General features: G+C 42.2%; 1 protein-coding gene across 1 annotated transcript; it reads left to right on the top strand.

Annotated features, from left to right (window-relative positions):
* Positions 1-89: 89 nt before the first annotated feature.
* Positions 90-14,645, top strand: prdm15 (PR domain containing 15; the record flags this gene model as incomplete). Its single annotated transcript, XM_080781254.1, has 24 exons — positions 90-179; positions 803-842; positions 944-1,037; positions 1,353-1,506; positions 1,657-1,809; positions 2,208-2,310; positions 2,970-3,047; positions 3,230-3,433; positions 4,541-4,741; positions 5,522-5,616; positions 6,133-6,220; positions 6,324-6,491; positions 6,847-6,941; positions 7,068-7,199; positions 7,480-7,620; positions 8,165-8,328; positions 9,263-9,342; positions 10,543-10,662; positions 10,757-10,888; positions 11,280-11,363; positions 11,890-12,065; positions 12,581-12,655; positions 12,957-13,178; positions 13,678-14,645. The coding sequence occupies 24 exons, from the start codon at positions 90-92 to the stop codon at positions 14,209-14,211; spliced, it is 3,423 nt and encodes a 1,140-aa protein (XP_080637380.1). The 3' UTR covers positions 14,212-14,645.
* Positions 14,646-23,342: the final 8,697 nt, after the last annotated feature.

Here is a 23,342-nt window from a genome sequence, read left to right on the forward strand (position 1 = left end):
TGCTTTTAACAACGACGTTTGATCATCGCCATCGGGGTTGTGTTGGATTATTATTATTTTCACAATTTGCCAAGACTTCAATCCCCATAATGCACCTTGTTTCCGGTCCTGCGCCGTTTCTGGAGCGGATTGGAACCCGGAGTCAGGATTCGATAAATGAGTATTCTTTTGCACAAGAGGTAACATGTTTATCAAGCATTTGTGCCGTTTTTCGTGACAATAATGATGCAGGTTTATAGAAAATGTGCAGCTACTTTGAAATGTTCACTTTAAATCGCCTAAAGATGCATTATTTCCCACGTATTGACGTTAAAGTGTACAGGCTCCAGTTGGGGTTTGCGTCTCCGTTCCATCCGCCATGCCGATTGTTCTTTGTTACATACTGAAGAGACGGAGCCGTCAGATCGGAGTTAAAACCCGGCTAGAGTTTGGAATCCAGTGAAATCCTGGATCCCATGTCTACCCACCGGCTTGCATATGTTATGCTGCATATCACGCAGCATACATTATGGTAGCCTACAATTGTCACATATTAAACCACCAGCTTTTAGCCATAGGGGCTGATGTATCGAGAAAAGACAAGTGAAGTGTCTCTGATCAAATAAAATAAAAGCATGCTGATTTGGAAGACCATAGCTATGTTCAAAAGTTATAATTCTATTCAGGCCAATATACTTTACAAAGGGTCATGTTAAAATTGCGTGTAATGGCTAGCTGTCAGTATAGTGGTTGATGTCCCCCTACTTCTAGTGTTTTCTCATTACTACTAATATGTAATAACTATCTAAATATACATTTGTAGGTTGGTATAATGGCTGAGCAGACGTCAGATGAGTATATCTGTAAGTATGAAGTATGTGTGTGTCAATGAGTGGCAAAAAAGATAATTAACTATATTCTCTGATAGCTGTGATTTGTGAAGTGTGTCTTATCTGTGCTGTAGGGTGTGAGGACTGTGGTCAGTATCATAACTCTGAGTGTCCTGAACTGGGACCACTGGTGACTGTACAGGACTCCTTCGTGCTTAGCAGAGCTAGGTGGGTCATTACATTCATACAGTGTTAGTGTCCAGACTTTTTATTTAATCATTAACCATGGCAGTGTTTCTGTCAAAAGTTAGTGTGCAGCAGTGCAGGGTGTCTATTCAAAGTTTAAATATAAATCCTAAAGATTTTTTCAAAAGGCTCGATCACTGAAGTAGCTCAGCTTTGTAGCTTGGTCTTTTTAATAGACAGTTTTCCCAGTATTCTCAAGCTCCAACTTTCATGTTACCAATGGCTGCATAATACATTTCATCACCATCATCACAAATATAAGGTTAATCTAATCTAGCCATATTATCATTTATTCAGGTCCTCCCTACCAAATAGTCTGGAAATCAGACAGGTGGATGAGGGTCAAGAGGGGGTTTTCGTCATTCGACGACTGGTTAGAAGGACCCGATTTGGGCCCTTTGAGGCTAAGAGGGTGCCGCAACTTGAGAAAGAAGGACCGTTTCCTTTGAAGGTAATCATGATAAAACTTGCTTCAGAACCTAATTTCTAGCTGATAATCATTTTAGTTGTTTTGTCACTTGTTCCTGCATATTCTAAATAACTATGCTGAGTGTCAGTGTGTGCATTCTTTGGTCTTTACTGGTTATTTTTCCCTGGGTAGATCTTTCAGAAAGATGGCATGGTGGAGTGCTTTGACTCCTCCAATGAGGAAGACTGTAATTGGATGATGCTGGTGCGACCTGCCACAGACCACAAACACCAAAATCTAACTGCTTATCAACAGGATGATGAGGTGTACTTCAACACCTCACAGGTACGCGTGTGTATATGTGATGGGATGCGATGTGATGTGTGTGTGTGTGTGTGTGTGTGTGTGTGTGTGTGTGTGTGTGTGTGTGTATATCCAGTTTCAAGTGGTCTCCATATATTTTACACACACTCACAGACACACACACACACACACACACACACACACACACACACACACACACACATCTTAGCTGTTCATAGTGTACGATGAAGACGCTTGCTTCAGGGAGGGGTGAGGGAGTTTCAGCGATGTTGCCGCTGATGCCACTTGAAGACACACACAAACACACACACAGATACACAGTTCAACACGTCACGTGTGTGTGTGTGTATGTTAAGAGAAATCTTTTGTTCCTTAATCCTTTTATATATTTACAATGAAAGACTGCTTTCTTTGGACAGGATTTGCTACCAGGAGCTGAGTTGAGGGTTTGGTATGGGGCCTTTTATGCCAAAAAGATGGAAAGGCCTATGCTTAAGCTACTGAACCAACCACCACCACCAGGTGGGTCATATTATACCAATGACAATGTAACTTATGTCATGGCAGATCTGAAATCTGAATGCTAACTTTGTATAATAAAAGACAACCAATGAATAGTACTCAATTCACCCTAGAATAGCTCCGGGCCTGTGCTCAACAACAATGCAGATGCTTATTGTACAGTATTTGGGTTTTTACTAGGACAGTCCAATTTAACTAAATCGCAATTAACTCACCGTCATGATAATCACAATTAATCGCATATTTATTTATTAACATTTGGCTTACCATTAGTTTAGGACAGTGGTTCTCAACATGTGGGTCACCAAATTATTCTGGGAGGTCCCCAGATTTTTATCTTAATGTCTAACATTGTTTTCTCACTCAACAGTAAACAAACATACAGTATATGATAAGTGTATACAGGTTATCTGCACATTTTCTAAAGTGAGAATTTAAGGACTAATTATTTTGTAATACCTCAAAATTTTCATTGTGTCGAAAGTAATCAACAAACTATACTTTAAAAATGAACTTTGGCTACAATATCCTCTGTCCTTTGTTATTTTGTAGAATCCTGTATGAAGCCCATCCTTTAGTGTTGATGTAAAACAAACAGTGAACCGTTATTTAAAAGCATGAAGGTGGACACTTTTTACCTGTTACTCTGTCTCTAACAGATATGATGTCTCCTAATACTAAGCCAGATATTCAAGGGGTAGACCTCCTGCCACAAGTGGTTAAAGAGAATGATACAGGTTTGTCCACTCACAACACAGTCATGGACTGCTTTATTTATTTTCAGTTAAATTATTTTGGTCGAATATTCCTTCATGGTAATATTAACCATTTGTTATTCCCAAGTAGTAATAAAGAACCAATTTTGTCTGGGAATATCTGAAGAAACGCTGTCCCTGTTGTGTGTGTTAATCTATCATAGGCCACCTGCTGAGTCACTTTCAGGAAGTGAAGACTGTAGCACCAATTCCAGATGAGCAGCTTTTGCCTCAGGAAGAGTTTCTGGTAACCCCTGAGGATGAGGAGGTCCCTGTAGCTCAGTCTGCCCCCAAGAGAGGACACGGTAGAGGAAGGAGACCAAAGGGACGCAGGATCTCTGCCACTACTACCTCAAGGAAACAGAAACGTGAGAAATGAAGAAGACCTTATTTAACAACAGTCTCATGTTTGAGGCCCACACACTTTACTACAGCTGTCATAGCAGTCTCTCCTCAAAGAGAGGAGTTACAGGGTATAGGCCACTGCAAAACAAATAGAACACTTGCCTAGGGACCCTGCAACACACTTATAATATGTCTGTACAACTCATCAAGAAATCAGAAATCTCATCTTCAACATACCTAAATTCTCCTTTGTGCGCCCTTCATCGTCTCTCTGTTGGGGTGGCATTCAATTAAAATACCTACTGTAGGAATGTCATATGATGTTGTTAAAGGTGTTGCTACCATCACCTCTGTGTCTGTGGTCCAGCCCTACAGTACATGTCAGTTTCACTCTGCCACTACTGGGTGCTTATCAAAAATAGGAATAGAACAATCCCAAACAGGTAGCACATCCAAAAATTCAAATAAGTGGTTGACCAAGTACTCGCATTTCGGCTATGAGCCTTCATCAGAGCATGACTACTGGGTGTTTAGTGTCTGTTTCCAAGGAATTACCTTTCAGTTAGAGCCTCTTTATTTTCTGGTGTAATATGAAGGCTTGTCTTTTTGCAGTCCCAGCCTCTTCTTGACAATAACCACAAGATCTCGTCTACAAGCTTGGGTTCATACTTAGCTTTTTTGTTTTTATCGTGAAATGGAATTAAGATAATGAAGAGGGATCCTCTTGATTCCTTTCCTGGTTATAATTTCCTGATATCTTTCTACAAAATATAAATAAATACAAATTCCAATCTTATGGTAGTGATGATATAAAATTGTTTCTGTGAGAGAAATGCAGCATCATACACTGTTTTATGCCTTCACATAAAACTGAAGGAATAAAGTTGGAGTTGGTTAGAATTTGGCTCAAAAAATGAACACTTTTGGATATAGTAGATGCTTCTTGTGTAGTGTAGTTAATCTAAGAGGAAAGCTTTCTCTGCAGTAGGCTAAAGGGCTAAAACACAGGCTTCAGAAATATGCACTACCAGAGTATTGTGATACCAAGTTGTTTTTGATCAAAATCCTTTGGCTCCAGCCGAAATAAAAACGCTTAACAATTGGCCCTCCCTCCATTTCCTTTTCTCCAGATGTGAAACCCTCCGCAGTAAGCACACCAACAGCTGGAGGAGAATCCACTCCCAGTAGCAGTAGTCTGTTGATTGGTGCCGATGGTGTGGCCATCATGAAGAGACACAAGACAAGGGAACACAAAAGAGTTTACCGCTGCAGCCTGTGCAGCAAGATCTTCCAGAACAGCAGTAACCTCAACAGGCACATCAGATCTCATGGTAAGTTGTTTATATCTATGTATGTATCTGATGTGTGATCATCAGTCTTGCTTGTCCTCATATGGGATTAGTTGTTTTTCCTCGGGTCCTAGAAGATCAATAGCTGTTTGTCAATAGAAAAACTATTGCATGTTAAAGACATTTATTTGAGCAAGCGTCAGTTTGTATCAACCCTTAACTTGTGCAGTGCATCAAATCCCACCGGTCATTAGAACTACCAACTATCTTTAGCTTGTAAAAGTTAAACAGAGCTTGAAGTCAAATGTGTGTAAACCTTCTTGATGCCTTGCTTGTTGCGAATGAATAGTCAATGAACACTGGCTCACTTCTTTAGCCCACCTTAATCACAGCTATGTGAAATGCAGATTTGTTGATTAGCAGACGGTTGCTCTTGTTTATCTGGTACCATGAATGTAGGACTCAAGTTTATGAACCTACTGAAGATGTATTTGAGCAATGAGCATTAAACCAATATTTTGAAGATGGGCCCAAATTTCAGATAGTTGTCCAACTGGATGTATTAACGAGGTAGCTCAGTCGGTAGAGCTCTCGCCTTTGGACCACAAGTTCATGGGTTCGATCCTGGGCACCGCCAACTCAGTGTATGAGTAGCACAGCTTGGGTGCAGCAAGTCATGAGGTAAGTACTGGGAGCTGATGGTAGGTGTGGCAATCCATCTCCCAGGGGTCTAGCGCGCATTGTAACAAGGACAGACCGCCGACCTACTTACTTTACTTATGTATAGCTTTTTTTGGATTAACCCATTGATTTGATTTTCAGGTGATAAGCTTTTCAAATGTGATGAATGCGACAAGCTGTTCAGCCGCAAGGAGAGCCTCAAGCAGCACATTTCTTACAAGCACAGCAAGAATTTGGTGGGTACTCTTACTCTCTTTTAACTCTATTTTAACCTGCAATGTGATCAGGAACAAATATGCTGGAAACATTGTCCACGGCAATATATAGAAATAGAAAAAATGAACTCCATTGAGTACACACCTCAGTCAACACTATGCAATTGTCAATATTTGCCATTTCCACATTGTCCTTGAGCAAGACACCGAACCCCAAAACTGCTCCTGTTGAGCAGCCTTGCATGGTTGCCACTACTGTTGGGTGAAGGTGAAATACATTTGAAAGTGCTTTGAATGGTTGGAAAAATTAGAAAGGTGTTTGTTCAGTGGCCACAAATGAGCTCTCTAGCAACCCCGTTTTTGATTGTGGCAATAATGTCTGCTGATAGGCAAACATAGTGTTACCTCCTGATCTATATGTATTAAATCTTGGGGTCACCGAATTATCATAAATTACTTTACAGAGTGTTGTGTTACTAATGGTTACTAAAGGTTTTCATGTTTTCCCTACTAAAGGTTTTCATGTTTTCCCTACAGACTGATGTGGAGTACAAGCATAAATGCAAAACATGTCAGAAGTCATTTCGCTTAGAAAATGCCTTAAAGTTTCACAACTGCAGAACAGGTAACACCACAGACAATACATTTGTTGTTTTACTTTAAGCCATGAATACAATTATTTTCTAGTTTTCGAGTATGTATGACCACTTTTTCTCCTCTTCCTGCAGACGACAAAACGTTCCAGTGTGACATCTGCTCTCGGTTCTTCTCCACTAACAGCAACCTTTCCAAGCACAAAAAGAAGCACGGCGAGAAGCTGTACTCCTGTGAGATCTGTAACAAGATGTTCTACCGCAAGGACGTAATGCAGGAGCACCATAGGAGGCATGGTGTGGGTGAGTTCAGCCACAATTCACTCAGGAGATAATAGAGATGGTACATTAAGGCTTGAAGCCTAGCGAGAACAGAGAACAGAGAGAGGAATTTTGCGAAGAGGTAGAGCACACTATAACTTTGTGAGATGATTACTGTCTGCAGTCAAACCCTTAAATGAAAAGAGAGAGCCACACAATCGTAACTTGCAACAATTTATGAGTATATGGCTTTCTCTTTTTTCTCACAGGGTTGTGAAATAACGATCATTGGTGCACAGACGTCTGATCGGAATGAACTAAAAACCTCAAATGCAGAATTCTCCTTTTGCGTTTGCTCTTGACGTAGGGTCCTATTATTGTATATGTGTCTGTATAGGCCCAAAGCACATGAAGAAAGAGGAGCTGGAGGCCAATGGTGAGGAAGCGACCAAATACAGGAAGGAGCCCTCGCCCTGTCCCATCTGTGGCAAGGTGAAACCTTGCAACAATACTATGGCATGATGCTGACCATAACAGCTCAGCATGGATCCAGCAACAGAGACCGCACCAAGTCTGATGTGTTTGTGTGTGCATGCGTGTGTGCGTGCGTTTGTGCAGGTGTTCTCCTGTCGCAGTAACATGAACAAGCATTTGTTGACTCATGGAGATAAGAAGTACACCTGCGAGATCTGTGGCCGCAAGTTCTTCCGCGTGGATGTCCTGAGAGACCACATTCATGTTCATTTCAAGGTGAGATCATGCGACAACCCTGATGTCCAGCCCATTAACCTTGTTTCTAACGCTATATAATATAAATATAAAAATTCACACCTGGCTGGGGGCAATCCATATAGTGTGCAGGTTTTAATTTACTTGCGTAGTTTCAATGCCTCCAATGCATCAGGCTAATTTATAAATGGTGAGGAATTAATGATGAAAGCAACTATCTCCCATCACAGTTTTGTTTGTTTAATTATTCACACGCTTAATGAAATGAAACTTGTTTGATAAAATGTATACTGTTTTTCAGGACATAGCCTTAATGGATGAGCACGAGAGAGAGGTTTTCATCAGGAAGATAGGCATCTCGTGTGATGATAGTGATGAAACGGACGAGGATGATGAGGATGAGGAACCCGAGCACCACAAATATAACTGCAAGAAATGTCAAGTAAGGCCCGTACTGAACAGGATCATTTGTATCCACGATGGAAGGAGGTAGGGCCCACACACCATTCTTTTGGTAAAGAATTACTTTATTGAATTAACAAACGACAACGTTTCGATCTTGATAGATCTTCGTCAGGTCAATACTTACCTGACTAAGATCTATCAAGATCGAAACGTTGTCGTTTGTTAATTCAATAAAGTAATTATTTACCAAACGAATGGTGTACCTCCTTCCATTATTGCCTTATTGGCCCTGCACCCACTGTCGAGGTGCGTGTAAATAGGTATGCTCTTAATTTGTATCCACTACATATCATGCCCTAACAGAAGTCATTCTAGTTTGTGCAAGATTGTGTACATGGCACAAATCTGCCAAATGACCAGGGTCATTCACATTAAGTCAAAATAATATGTCTCTCAAGGGCAGCTATTTGCTGATACTTGGGTCAGCCTGTCCACATAGTGTTGTTTGATATCATTTTAAATGAGCCAATGGCTAAGCACATACCTCTGCTCTCCTTCTCTTGTCTCTGTCACTGCCCTAGTTGTCCTTTGCGAAGGGAAAGGACTACTTGAAGCACATCATGGAGCAGCATAAAGAGAGAGGCTACGGCTGTGGGATCTGTAACCGGCGCTTTGCCCTGAAGGCCACATATAACGCTCACCTGGTTATCCACAGAGAACAGCTTCCTGATCCGTCTGTGCAAAAGTAAGACTCGAAGAGGGCAGTAGGACAGAGAGATAGATGGCACATTGTTGTACTACCCACAGGGCAAAGATGGAGTATATTTTCACTCTGTTGAAAACAGCCTATTGGATAGAAATCACTGGCACCATGCCATATCAAGCTAACAAAATAGATGGTTGGTTAACCGGAATATATATGGTATGAATGAGAATGAGAATCTTCAAGACAGCAGCATGACTTCTAGTGCTTTTAGGGGGCGCATTGTAAATACCGAACCTAACCTATGTAGTTTATCAGTCATTTATACCTTTTAGTTCACTGCCTGTTTTATTTTCCATATTAACTGCCCTTGAACTTACTCAAGCATTGGACAACAGGAGGCCAGTGTATCTTTAAAACAAATTCACCAGCATGAAAACAAACTTTTCTTAAACCCTTAAGAGTGGGCTTCATTTGTGATAAATTGCACTAGTGTTTAAAAATCATACAGTGAAAACAATTTACACAAGATTAACCACTTAAACCATGTATAGCCCTGGTCTCACAGGGCTCTATAATTGGTTCGCTCCTTTTTTCCTCTAAACCAACTATCTGCTCACAAGTTCGTGTTACAAAAGCTTGTTGATTGGCTAAATTACCTGAATGTTGGCTTGTAGAATAGCTTGTAGATCAGATATTTTCACTGAATGCTTGCCTATTCTTGCTTTATTATGGCAGGCCCAAATATGTGAAAACGTGGTTACAGGCAGACTCCAGTGTCGGGCTTGCTAAGTGGCCCCACCTAGTGGACAAATTGGGGGTAGCAGTCATATTGTAGAAAATTCTGAAATGGTATTATTTGTTGATTTTACAGTGTAAACAATTTACACGACTGGTGATCTGGTGATGAGAATGTTATTCTCATGCAGTGTTACATGCAGTAAACAATATAAGCTTGTGCTGTTGTATTCTACAGGTACATCCATCCTTGTGAAATCTGTGGACGAATCTTTAACAGTATTGGCAACTTGGAACGACACAAGATCATCCATACAGGTGAATACCTCATCTCTTTTACTATATTTCTTGGCTACATTCTAAACATTTTCTTCCAGACATAAATTAGCTATTTTATTTGCTGATATCTTGTTGTAGTTTTTATTATGTTGCTGTCTTTTCCCCTGTTCTGTAAAGCACTTGGTGTCCATTTCCTAGAAATGTGTCACATCACAGGTTTACAGGTGTAAAACAGTGGGTGGGATTAGTTTTTCCAAGCGCCGTCGTTTTGTTATTTCCATAAAAGAGAAGGGGAAGAAAAAGAGGGGGGAGCAAGGGGAAGAGAGAGAGAGAGAGAAGAAAAAACATAAATTTATCTACATATTTACATGTAGTACATCTATCCGGTGCGGTAAGTACCAGAGGTAAGACATAAGGTATGTGAGCATAGCAGCAGATATTTACTGTACAATGTACATGATATGGACGTTAGAGAGAGAGAGAGAGGAAAAAAATATTAGTGCAATGCTTTCGATGTACCACTCATGTGCTGCTGAGTGGCAGTGTTAAAAGACGCAATATTAACATTTACTTTATCTTGTCCATCATACTATATGTTGCTGGTGGCCACCACAGAATCTAATATCAAAACAAGTGGCACTTTATGGGGGAAACCAAGACATCTAGGGAATCACCCAGTGGTGGAAAACCTTTACAGAAAGACTGTTGACCATTTAACATTGTTTAGCTCACCTTGTAGGCTGGCTCTCTGAACAAGACGGCTGCTGGCTTCACTGCACACAGTCTATTGATTTCAGCTGTACAGTTGCTGTGTCCTAGGCTTGTGATATAAAAGTCTCCAATTATAAATGTAAAGCCCGAACCCGACATCAATCAGAGAAATGAAGACTGGCACGATCCAAACCCGTCGGATCCCATCGGATTCGAGCAGAGATACGCTCTAAAACTATGTATACATTCTCACTGGATTGGATATATTTTTGGGCCTTTATTTGATTGTGTACACTCAACAGTATGATGACAGGAAATGGGGGAGAGAGATTGGGGGTGACATGCGGCACTAGCCGCCCAGGCCCATGACACCCACTTCTACCTGAGAGCTTCATATTCAGAAACAACCGTGGAGCTTTTCAGTTTTGTTTTTAGGCAAGACATTATCCTAATGTTCTTTGTGTGTGTGTGTGTGTGTGTGTGTGTGTGTGTGTGTGTGTGTGTGTGTGCGTGTGCGTGTTCATCCAGGGGTTAAGAGCCACAGCTGTAACCAGTGTTGCAAATCATTTGCCAGGAAGGACATGTTAAAGGAACACCTGAGAGTTCATGACGATATCCGAGATTTTCTGTGTGCCGAATGTGGGAAAGGTCTGTTCACTCTTCACCCTTATAATACTTTGTTTGCATTGTATAACACACTCTTATCATATTGCTGAATATGGATGACCCTGTTTCTGTGTAGGCATGAAGACCAAGCATGCACTGAGACACCACATGAAACTTCACAAGGGCATAAAAGAATATGAGTGCAAAGAGTGCAGCCGCAAATTTGCTCAAAAGGTCAACATGCTAAAACATTACAAGAGACACACAGGTGAGTCTTTGTCCTTAAATAGCTTCTCCCCCTTAAATAACACTCCCCACTCACAGGTAGTACCCCCCCCCCCCAGAGAGGACGTATAGGGCCTTAGTCCTACTCCTCCTCCCAAATCACACCTTGGAAAGCATGAGTGTCTATTTCAAACAAAGTGTTTTTTGACTGGGGGGTCATATTTTGACAGCAGGAATTGCCTGTCATAATTTGACCCCCCAGTATCAGGATGTATTAGGATGTTGATATTCATTCATCAGCCAACACTCCCCTGGAAAAAGGCTGAGTTACACTTTTTGTACATATGTCTTGATTGTAGTGACAAACTGAGAATGCCACATAAAAGCCACTAGGCTTATGTGAGTAGAATTGTAAACCCTGTCTCTTTGCTCAGGTATAAAGGACTTCATGTGTGAGCTGTGTGGAAAAACATTCAGTGAGAGGACCACCCTGGAGACACATAAGCTCATCCACACAGGCAAGTATTTGATTGTAACACGGAAATAAGAAAGAGATTTCTTGTTTTGTTTTCCAGGGGGGGGGACAGGAAATGGGGATAATATACTTTTTCCTTTCTGTAATAAATCCAAATATAAAATTGGGGCAAGTACATGGAAAATAGGTTCAAATTGATTGGAACGTGTACCTTGGTAATGGTAGCTATTTTTCTAATCGCAACAGCCCTACTCCCCAGTTTGATTACAGCATGGAAGCCAGTGTTGCGGCATCCCCTCTCCTCAGATTCCTGTCTGCACTGTCCTTCCTATAAACATTGAACTACAACAAATCAACTCATTGTTTGTTGATATGCAACCACTTTTTAAAGAAATGTCCTCAAATTTCAGGGATATAACACTTGCAATTTCTTATCTCCTAAAAGAAAGACTGTCAACATTAAAGTCAATTAAATATTGATAATCTTACTACTTCTACTAAAATCTGAAGGCTTAAAACCATTGAAATAAAAAAAAGAGAATAGAATTCTCACACTCTCTCCTTTGTAGTGGGTAAGACATGGATATGCGCAACCTGCGATAAAAAGTACCTCACTGAGTACATGCTGCAGAAGCATGTGCACCTGACTCATGAGAAGGTGGAGGCCCAGTCGTGTCATCTGTGTGGGACCAAGGTGTCTACCCGTGCCTCCATGAACCGTCATATACGACGCAAACACCCCGAGGTTAGTAGGGACAATCTTTTTCTTAATGGCCTCGTCCAAATACTCAAGATCCTTTTAAACAGTGGCGGAAAGTTCTTATAACGGCAGGGGGTTCAAGCAGCCACGCCCCCCCCCCCCCCCAGCGGTGGAAAAAAACGATGTTTTTTCGGTTGGTACTTATTAGCATTTGAATGCGGCATGGGCGGCGGCCCAACACCTATCTTGTAACCCCTCGTAAAGGTATGTAACTACGTGCATGACAACATGACCACTGGGGAGGGGAAATTTCAGTGGACAGTCAGTGGGTGCATTATTTACTGTGGGTTCAGTCGCGCCTTTGCCAAAATGCCAGGGGGTTCAATCGCGCCTCTGAACCCACGGAGTTTCCGCCTCTGCTTTTAAACATGCACTCAAATAATTAAATCCTGTTACTTTTTCCTGAACAAAATCTTCGTTTGTTAAAACTTCTCTCAAGAAAATGTGGTTTTGACAACACAGATGGAAAACCAATCACTCTCATTTTCATTTAACTTCAGGTGATTTCAGTGAGACTCGATGAATTTGATGATCTTCAGGAAGCCACGACGATCGATGATTCATCTATCAGCATCGTAAGGACAAACTATTGGCATTTTTTTTTAAAGCGCACAAATGTACTTAAAATAGTCAGATATCGTATTGGTGAAAGCAGTCATTCTCCTCATACTCTCAACATACAGTACCTTCAATTCCCACAATGCATATTTTATTATTATTTTTTTAAATAAACTGTCATTGCAGACACCAACATTTGTTATAGCAGCTCAAGGACAGTGCTAATTCCAATGTGAAAGCAGATTTATTTTATTTGATTAATAGAAGCTGTAATCAGTGCTGTCTGTGAACCACATAAAATATGTTCTACCTTTGTAGCCTACTCTGACCCTGGATAAAGACAGTTTGTCTCAGGAAAGGCCCAGCAGGCCTTCCCGACACCACAAGAAGAAACAGAAACACATAGCTGAACCAGAGCTGTCTGAATCAGATGAGTATGCAGACTTCACAGAGCAGAGACATGAGTCTATAACGGAGTTCACCTCTGTTATAGTAGGCGATGAGACGGAGACGAGCTCTGCTGTGCAGAGTATTCAACAGGTAGATTTAATGCATGATTTACAATCAATTGTGCAATTGGTCATGTTAATCTAAGACGGATGTTCTTTTGTCCCAAGACGCAACCTAATTTGGATGACAACTTGCATGGATGAAAACAAAAGTGGGCTTTTCCGATTTGATGAGTGGGATACAATGTCAATGATAGTGCTAGTCGAGTTATATCATGATAATTATTGATGATGCATTGTTTATGAAAATGAAATACGAAATAGAAAAAGCAAACAAACTTGCGATTAACTTTAATTATATTAAACATATTTGCTCTAACCAGGAGGTACACTTATGTACCTGCTTTGCTTATTTGAAAAACAGGTCCCGAGCACAGCACATACAGTTCGATTAATTTCTATAAAAAACAGGCATTTTTGATTTGTATGATTGACAGTACTTAAACAAAACTACTATAAAATATGTGTGTGTAAAGTTCTCCAGTGCGCCTGCTGCTATAACTGACCCAGTATAAACTGTGTTGTTCTAGGTCGTCGTCCTTACTGACCCAAACACTCCCTCAGGCTCCTCCCCGAACAGCTCAGTCGGGCTGACCAATATCACAGTGACGCCCATCAACAGCCACGCCCCCGCCCACTTCACCAGCCTGCAGCCTGTAGCCGTGGGCCACCTGACGGCCAGTGACCGGCCTCTCACCTTGGACAACTCAATTCTCACTGTCACCTTTGACACTGTCAGCGGCTCACTCGGCTCAGCCATGCTTCACAACCGGCCTGCTGATCTCATACCAGAGACGGTGGGTCCGGGCGGAGGCGCCGGTCCGCAGTCTGTGGCCCACTTCATCAACCTCACCACCTTTGTCAACCCCATGGGCCACCAGCTGGAAACGCCTACTCTTGCGTGGAGGCCTGTCACAGCGGCTGAAGGAACTCACATCACCACTGTGGTCGAGGGTGGTCCAGGCGAGAGCCAGGAGTCACAGAGCGCTGAGGCGGGACATCAGGGCCAGCCACCAGCCCCACAGCAGCAGAGCAGCTCCACACAGCAGATGTTCAGCTACTAGAGACTGGAGGTGCTGGTCACCTCACACTAAGAACTTTTCTGTCGTGAAGTAGATTTTATGGGCGTTTAAATAATCAATTGGATGCCTATGGAGGTGAATGACATTTCAAAGAGCTATTGTCTTGTGTCTGTGTTGAAAGAAAAAAGTTAACATATTTTTTATATGGTCAAACCCACATTTAAAGTAGCCTGTAATAAATATGTATTTACAATTTTAAAAATAGAAATGGGTGCATTTGGTAAAAAGAAAAGAAAATGGTGACAATACTATTGATGATTTACATTTGAAACCAAAGCAAAATAATGAATATTTGAATGAATGCCTTACAATCTTACATGTTTATTTTTTTCTTTTTTAAATCAAGTGTAAAATATATTTGAATCGGTCAGCTGGAAAAATATGTAAATATTTAGATTTCAACAGTTGCTTTTAATCTAAAATGATAAGCCATTTTAAGTCAAATTATATGGTAGAATTCAAGAAATCAATCCATTTCTATGGCAGCCAATATTGATATGTTGTAGGTGCACAATCTATGTAAAGCATTTGGATTATTAAAAATGCTATATAAATGCACCATTCACCATTTAGGTGAACACTATCTCTGTTTGGAACCTCATATCTACACTTTAGCTCAGAGGAGAGGTTCCGTGTGTCAGGATATCCCTGCATTGGTAGAATGGGGGTTGAGCCGTCCAAAAACGTTGGGGAAAACCCTTTTTGCAGTATCGTTTCCAAAAAGTTAATGTATTTCTGGCTAGCTACAGATGATAACTTAGGACAGGCATATAACATTTCTAGCCAGAGGTGAACTGCTTACAAAGCTTATGAAGTCAGCCAGTAGGCCTACCATGTTTTCTCAATGCAATATTATGGAAGCAGTACTGCGCATGCGGACGGGGGTTGACTGGACACATTTTATGATTTAAGCAGTTTCACCCCTGTCTTAAAATGTTACGTGCCTGTTCTAAGTTTATCATCTGTAGCTCGGTTCTGATACGTTTTAGTTTTTGGAAATTATACTGCGAAAAGGTTTTTTTGCCACTGTTTTTGGACGGACTCAACCCCATTTCTACCCGTGCAGGGTAGAAACCTGCACAGAACCTGACACAGAACCTCTTCTCTGAGCTAAAGCGTAGATATGAGGTTCCAAACGGAGCTAGGTGAACACAAGTGTTACCAATAAGCCCTTCCATCTTCCATTTAGTGTAGCAGAGCATTTCAAGTGAGCCGACAGGCACAACAGCAGCACCCCGGATGGAATGGAATTGAACCTTATATAACACCTGGCTGTGTTATCAATTATTTAATGGCTGCTCTGAAAAAGGTGTGTTGGTTGTGAAACAAAGTATTGATTGTTTGAAAGTGAGTTAATTATTTTGTCTGGAAACTACTGCAACCCATTTTGTATAGTTTATTTTTCAACAAAATGTCCTGGGGAAGGAAAAAAATACCTTGCTGTTGTTTATGTTAATTTGTTTTAAACGATTGGAATGGTCACAGTAGATTTAACACATTACACTTTATTAACACATTACCTAAACACTTAACACCCCCCCAGTTTCCAACATATGGAATGTCAGAACAGGTCAGCTCCATGGAGATCTAAGACTTTGAGGTGAGATGTAAAGTTGCTGGTCAATATTTATGACATCAGAGATCTCCATATGGGCTTAATATTCAGAGCCATAGAGTACGAGCCGGACTAACAATGGAACTAGGTGGAGCTTAAGCGCCAGGGCCCGAAGCTTGCAGGGCCTGGTACGAGACTATAGGTACAGCTGTTGCTTCTTTCGAAAAATATAACGCAACATTGGAACTCCCGCTAGTGTTTTTGGTCTTCGTCTGTTTGGGAGTCGGTTTGGGGGGGTTCCCCACGGCTGCGCGTCGCTTCCACCTCTGACAGAGGGGAAGCGAGTAAGCGACGCCGTCAGAAACCCTCACTCAGGAAGGCCCCCTCACTCAGATCTCAGACGGACCAAATTGCGACAATAACATACAGCCTATGTAAAGAGGAATATAAACAAGACCTTGGTGCAAAACTTCATATTTACCCTGCTCTAATACAACAAAAGTGTGTTCTTACATCCTCCATTTCACATCAGCACTCGTGAGTAAATTAATTGAATTGCCATTATGAAAGTTTTCAGTGACGTTGGACCCACAGGTTGCATTGTCGTCAATAATTAATCTGTCTTTAAAACGTTCTAATGTTAATATAGCATATTGGCATTGTCTGTTGGTGCACACATGTTATATGGACCATGTAACAACATGGTCAACAGCACTGTTTGCAAATGTAGCTACATTTGTTGGCCACAAAGACAATTTAGACAAAACATGCTGCTGCCTGCTAATGGAGCTTGTAGATATAGGCTAATTAGTTTTCGGGGAAATTGCAGATAGTTTAGCAGACTGAAGTTGGAAAGGCTGTGCCCAGTGCGGCAGTGCCTGATGTGTCTTGTGTGTCTGTGGGCAGCGCAGGCAGTAGTGGATATGCGCTAAACGCATGCATGTTAATTAATTAATTAATTAATTGGCTGAATCAGTAGGGGCCTTTTGATTTGGTGAAGCGCCAGGGCCTTGAGAGGGGTTAATCCGTCACTGTACGACTCTGCAAGGCACTTAAAACAAAGTTACAACTCCGTTCACTTCATGGGGCCAGTCCCAGGGCTTAAAGTTCTCAGTCCTGGGGACGGATTTCAGTCTTGAGGATTTCATTGGGTCATTTAATGAGATCAGTGCAGATTTGCAAAAAAGCAATTTCAGTCTTTTTGGCTTTAAGCCCTGCAGTCCAATGGGTCCTCTTCTATAAAAATACTTCTATTGGCGAATAGAGACACCCGAAGTTTACAGAATGCATCAGAGTCTATGGGCTCCCGCGAGTACATGAACCACGTGACCGGGCTGTTACCGTAGATGGCTCTGTTTTCGGCCCTCAATGCCTATGCCTCAATGTCGCAACTATATTGACGACATCACGATGTCACAAGGGCCTTGTGACGGTAAATACACGATTTCATTAACCTCGCGTCACCATGCAGACTTTCCACTATTTCATAACTGGGCATGACCAACAGACGTGTCCAACTGACGGTCCAATCAATGCACAATTTCATATTAACTGGTTGTGCGGTCGCAACAAATTATGTTGATCTGGATCTGGTTCTGTGGTGTTAAAATTATTTTCCTTCACAAGGATTGACAGTGACACCCGGCAGCTCTGGTGTTTTTCTAATTGAAGAGGAGAGGATCTCTGGGGCGGAAATGTCTACAATGTCCAAAGTGGTTGTGGAGAGATCAACAAGTTGATGGAGCAACAATATGGTCTTCAGCACGATTAACATAACAGCAGTCAGGTGAGGGCATTTGTCATGCTTCCACAAACACTATAATGTAATTTTTATGTTTCGTAAAATTAACAAAACAACACAACTAAAATAGCAAAAAAGAACTTACACAGCCTAGGTATTTAATCTGCTACAACTCAAATAATTGATGGTTATCCTGCTACCCTAATAGACAGGGGTACATGAGCACCTGGCCGTTCATTCGTGCTCTATCTCCGACCAAGCCACACTTCCACCACACATCTCTCTATGCAAAATAAAACCTGCACACTCCCACAAAAGACATAGACTACATTGCATTCGCCAGAAATGTCTTATTTACTGTTTAAATATTACTTTTCTGAAACACGCTATTCTTGCTCAACCTCAACAGCCTACGTCAGAATCGTCATGTTGGCGTCTACTACGCCAACTACGTTCACTTAATGGGGCCAGTCCTTCACAGTGACACACGCGTTAGATCAACCACGCGACCGGGATGGTTTCTACCCCTCAATGTCGTGCCTACTCTACACTGCCATCCGAAGGCCCCTCCCCCTTTCACTGCTCCTGTGTCGCCAACTACGTTCACTTAATGGGGCCAGTCCTTCACAGTGACACACGCGTTAGATGAACCACGCGACCGGGATGGTTTCGACCCCTCAATGTCGTGCCTACTCTACACTGCCATCCCAAGTCCCCTCCCCCTTTCAGCGACTCGAACAGCAGCTCCGTCCGAAAGCCGACAGCACTGCACAGCCCCACACATGTCACACACCCAAATGAATCGAATGAATGAATAAGGCGCTTATATCGCTTTTGCTCAGTGGATGGGACATTTACATTAAAAGCTATCGGATGGACGCGTGGATAACGGCATCGTTGTGTGCACTCGGAGGGAAAGGTTCCATATAGCTTCCATGCTAGCTGCTTCAGACACAGGGGAGGGGAGTGAGATTGCCCGCCTCACGGGACTCCAGTGCGAAATAGCGCTTATGCAACAATTACCCTAAAAACAACACCTCAACTCGATGTCATTGTGAATACGAATTTCGAGCGCAAATATAATTTTTGGAAGGACACTTTCACCCAGTATGAAGCGAAATGTGGAAGCCGTGTGTGTCACACCAAAACGGGTGCCCTATATAATCCTGTAACGCCGTGCATTCTGTGCTTGCGTGCGCATTTCCCAAATCTCAGTGATTTATCCACACATCGCTCTGTGTGTGTGTGTGTGTATCACTACATTAGTTGCCTGTTCAAAACTAAACTACACTTTATGAAATCATTGTTGCAGCCTACACACATATATTCAGGCCCATTCAGAACACATTTCCCAAATCTCTGATTTATCCACACATCGCTCTGTGTGTGTGTGTGTGTGTGTGTGTGTGTGTGTGTGTGTCGCGTCGCCCTCCAGCTGCAATTGCGAGTGTGCGCTGTGTGGGCTCCGTCTTATAATGATAATAATTATGAGCAAATTTAGAACTTCCTGTCTGAGAGCTAGCAGATTTAAGACATCCGGTTGCTTTCAGAATAAAATAAGGTTATTTAATTCGTTAAATAAATAATTTTTACATTACATTATTAGTATTATTATTACATTACAGTTATTGTAAAGACACACATTATGTTTCTGTGTAAAAATAAGTAATTAAATAACGTAAAAAAGTTATCTAAATGGATAAATGCTATTCACTGGAGTGCATGGACTTTAGAAAGTGGACACTGGACAAAAGGTCCATTCTGGGTCCAGAAACGGTAATTTCTTTGCATTGACCCCAGTAGAAGCTCTGCTGCTGTGAATTTTACACCTCTCCCGCTTAGCGGAGACTGTGGGGTGGTAGAGGACATCTCCCCGGACGCGTGGGTATGTCCAGATAGTTGCCTCGCGGAGCCGTCTTTTGTCCAGTGTCCATTCTGGGTCCAGAAACGGTAATTTCTTTGCATTGACCCCAGTAGAAGCTCTGCTGCTGTGAATTTTACACCTCTCCCGCTTAGCGGAGACTGTGGGGTGGTAGAGGACATCTCCCCGGACGCGTGGGTATGTCCAGATAGTTGCCTCGCGGAGCCGTCTTTTGTCCAGTGTCCATTCTGGGTCCGGAAACGGTACATTTCTTTGCATTGACCCCAGTAGAAGCTCTGCTGCTGTGAATTTTACACCTCTCCCGCTTAGCGGAGACTGTGGGGTGGTAGAGGACATCTCCCCGGACGCGTGGGTATGTCCAGATAGTTGCCTCGCGGAGCCGTCTTTTGTCCAGTGTCCATTCTGGGTCCGGAAACGGTAATTTTTTTTGCATTGACCCCAGTAGAAGGGCTCCAGCTGTGAATTTTACACCTCTCCCGCTTAGCGGTGACTGGGGTGTGGTACAGGACATCTCCCTGAACGCGTGGGTATGTCCAGATAGTTGCCTCGCGGAGCCGTCTTTTGTCCAGTGTCCATTCTGGGTCCGGAAACGGTACTTTTTTTTGCATTGACCCCAGTAGAAGGGCTCCAGCTGTGAATTTTACACCTCTCCCGCTTAGCGGAGAGTGGGGTGTGGTAGAGGACATCTCCCCGAACGCGTGGGTATGTCCAGATAGTTGCCTCGCGGAGCCGTCTTTTGTCCAGTGTCCACTTTATAAAGTCCATGCACTCCAGTGATGAGCATTTATGCATTTAGATAACTTTATTATTACTATTATTATTATTTAATTACTTATTTTTACACAGAAACATAATGTGTGTCTTCTAGCATCATATAGCATCATTTAAATGCTTAATTTGTAGTTTCAATGTGCAAATGAAACTTCTTTTTCATACTCTAGAGGGTACTCTTATTTTGAAGAGATCGTCCACCCGAAGTCTTAAATCTGTTCATTAGATCTGTTCACTAGACGCTGCCCGCTGTGTGCAGGGCACACTACTGAGTTTAAAAACACAGCTGAAACATGAAGTGGAATCTGTCAACTCCCGCAATTTCCTTCTTCCCATATTGCGCTGCAACGACACTGGGATGAGCCCGCCGAAGGCGGGCGAAATTCTAGTAATTATAATAGTAAGCCGTGGTCTCATTCTGCTGTTAAGAGGTGTGACACCAGAACATGCATATGATATCTTGGGTGCAAATATCCCTGGTCTAGCCTGACACAAAATTTTCATTTGGTTTCACTCAAAATGCATTGGAGCGGCCATTATACACAGACACAAGACAGACACAAGACAGGTGTCTTAAATGTGTGAATGCAGCCCAGTACGGGCATAGGTCGACTGCACCCGCACCCACTCACCTCCACCCCACCCCCTCCTGGTGCTGCGGCCATCTTGGATCCTCAACACAATATAAATAATATGGGAGTGGGGTGGGGACGAGAAAGGCCCTTGAAACGGGCCTCCACCCTCAGGGGGGCCTCCTTGCTCCGACTGGCCGGCAGGCGTCAGTCAACCCCCCACTACCCTTGGCCCTCTCTCTCTCTCGCTGTCTTGCTCTCTCCCCCGATGTTAAGTTACACCTAGCCTGAGCTAACGCTAGACCTTTTTGGCCTAGATGGGAGGGTCTCGGCTTAGATTTGCGCACACCCTGATTTGTTCACCGTTCCCCCCCCCCCCGTTCCCCCCCCCCCCCCCCCCCCCTGGTCTCATATTTGGTCTTGAAACGGGCCTCCAGATTCCTAAGGCCGCCCCTAACTTACTCTCTTCTCCAGGCTAATACTCTTTTGGAAAAATCCAGACAAACCAGACATCAAGCAATGGTACAGATAATTGTCAAATTGTCTTGCACTAGAGAAATTGACTGTATACACTATACAGTGTATAGCCATAAAAGGGAAATCTGACCTGTATTGGATAATTCTGTTACACAGTTATGGGGCATTTACACATTAGGTGTGTGCAGTCCCTCAAACATCAAAAGGCTCATTGACATTCACACAATCACAGTGGCTAAAGCAGTGTTGTATGGAAACTACCTTGTGACAGATAAGGCCTTGGGGGACAAACAATGACCTCTGCTTGTAAAGAACAAAAAGCGTGTCCTCTGCCCTTGGTTAAGGCAGTGGGTGCTCAGCTTTGAAAATAACTTCACTCATAAACCAACTGGAAACCAAGTGGAAAATGTGTCACTCCAAAGTAAAAGATGCAAGACAATGCCTTCTTCAGAGCAGATATAAAACTTATTTTGTTAATAAGTTAATGCTCTGTCTGTATTCTGGTAGTAAACATTTAAATGTTTGTTCAATACCGGGGGTCTCTCCAGCTCTGTAAACAGAAAATACATTTTCAGGTGGGTTGCCAATTTCAGCCAATCAGGAGAGAGTACCTACTTATTGCATCATCACTTACAATTTAACTTGTTTTTCACTTGCATATTGTGTATAATTTTACTTTTACCAGCGTATTCTATTTTTCAGTGTATTGTGTTGTTATTGTACTGATTGTGGTGACATTTTATTGATATCAGCAATTATAACTACTCTGTGATGCTGTAATGACACTCAGAGTGTAGAGCTGGTGATGCCTGTTACTGAACAAACTCTATAACAAAGAACTACTATCAGAATATAGAGCTATTTAGCACTTATTTTTAACACAAAATATCACTTTTACTGCACCTTATTGAAATGAAATGAAAGCGGGTCTCTCATGTACCAATAATATTTTATTGCCATTCCCTGGACTTCTCTACAACCCATTTCCATTTACACCTTGCAAGTCCAGTCCTGGAAGGCAGGGTGGAGTAAACTGGGCTATAGAGATAATTTTATATTAGATGTGATAGTCAATGATGTGAGTTGTAATTTATCCATTTAAACTCAGACTGTAATTACAGAGCTCTCATATTTGCAGAAATTGCTTGATAGAGATGGATGGTTTAATATCCTATAAATGATACAGACCTAACATACCTAGTGGAATTTAATTGGCAGTAGTATTTTAGTGTGCAATAAATAATCCCCTTGAACAAAAAAGGGATCCACATACTGTAAGTATTGTTCAACTGTTGTGTTGGAAACACACACACACACACACACAGACGCACGCATGCACACTCACACACACACACACACACACACACACACACACACACACACACACACACACACACACACACAGTCACAGTCACAGTCAGCAAGGCAGATGGCTTCTTGGTTAGAGAGAGAGGGTGACAAATCACACGAAAACTGCTCACACACACACACACACACACACACACACACACACACACACACACACACACACACACACACACACACACACACAGTCTATATATCAGTGATGCCAAGTCATGGCTTTCGGAGTTTGTCCTTCCCCTGCTGCTGTATGACAGGACTTGTGGGGTTGGATTAATGATCTCCTCCAGATGAATGTGTGTGTGCCGGTGGAGATGAATCCACACATTCCAAAGCAGAACCATCTGGCCAATATCACATAACCATTGTTGATGGATATTCATCAGTCATTCCTTAAGGGGCTTTTAGTTGGATAATGGTCTGTAGAGGAACAAAGATGTGTGTTTATGATATGATACATTCCTGGGTCTTGAATTCTATCCCTAATACCCATAATACACATATTAAGCTCCCTTTTTTCTGGGAAGAAATATGAGAGTTTGGGTCTCGGGGCATTTTGGGGGGGAAATGTGACTTATAGCGGCACACTCAACCCATGCACTAAACAGTGCACCTTGCTATTATGTTTCTCCCAATCTCCCCTGTATGACAAACCCAGACAGGATGTGATGTCATCACATCAAGCCCATCCCCGTTTTTCACCTGAAGAGGAGGGGCCACACAGAGCTAGATCAGAGGAAAAAAACAAGGAAG

Source organism: Protomyctophum bolini (assembly GCF_963924005.1).
Source record: "Protomyctophum bolini genome assembly, chromosome: 13".
NCBI classification, from domain to species: Eukaryota; Metazoa; Chordata; class Actinopteri; order Myctophiformes; family Myctophidae; genus Protomyctophum; species Protomyctophum bolini.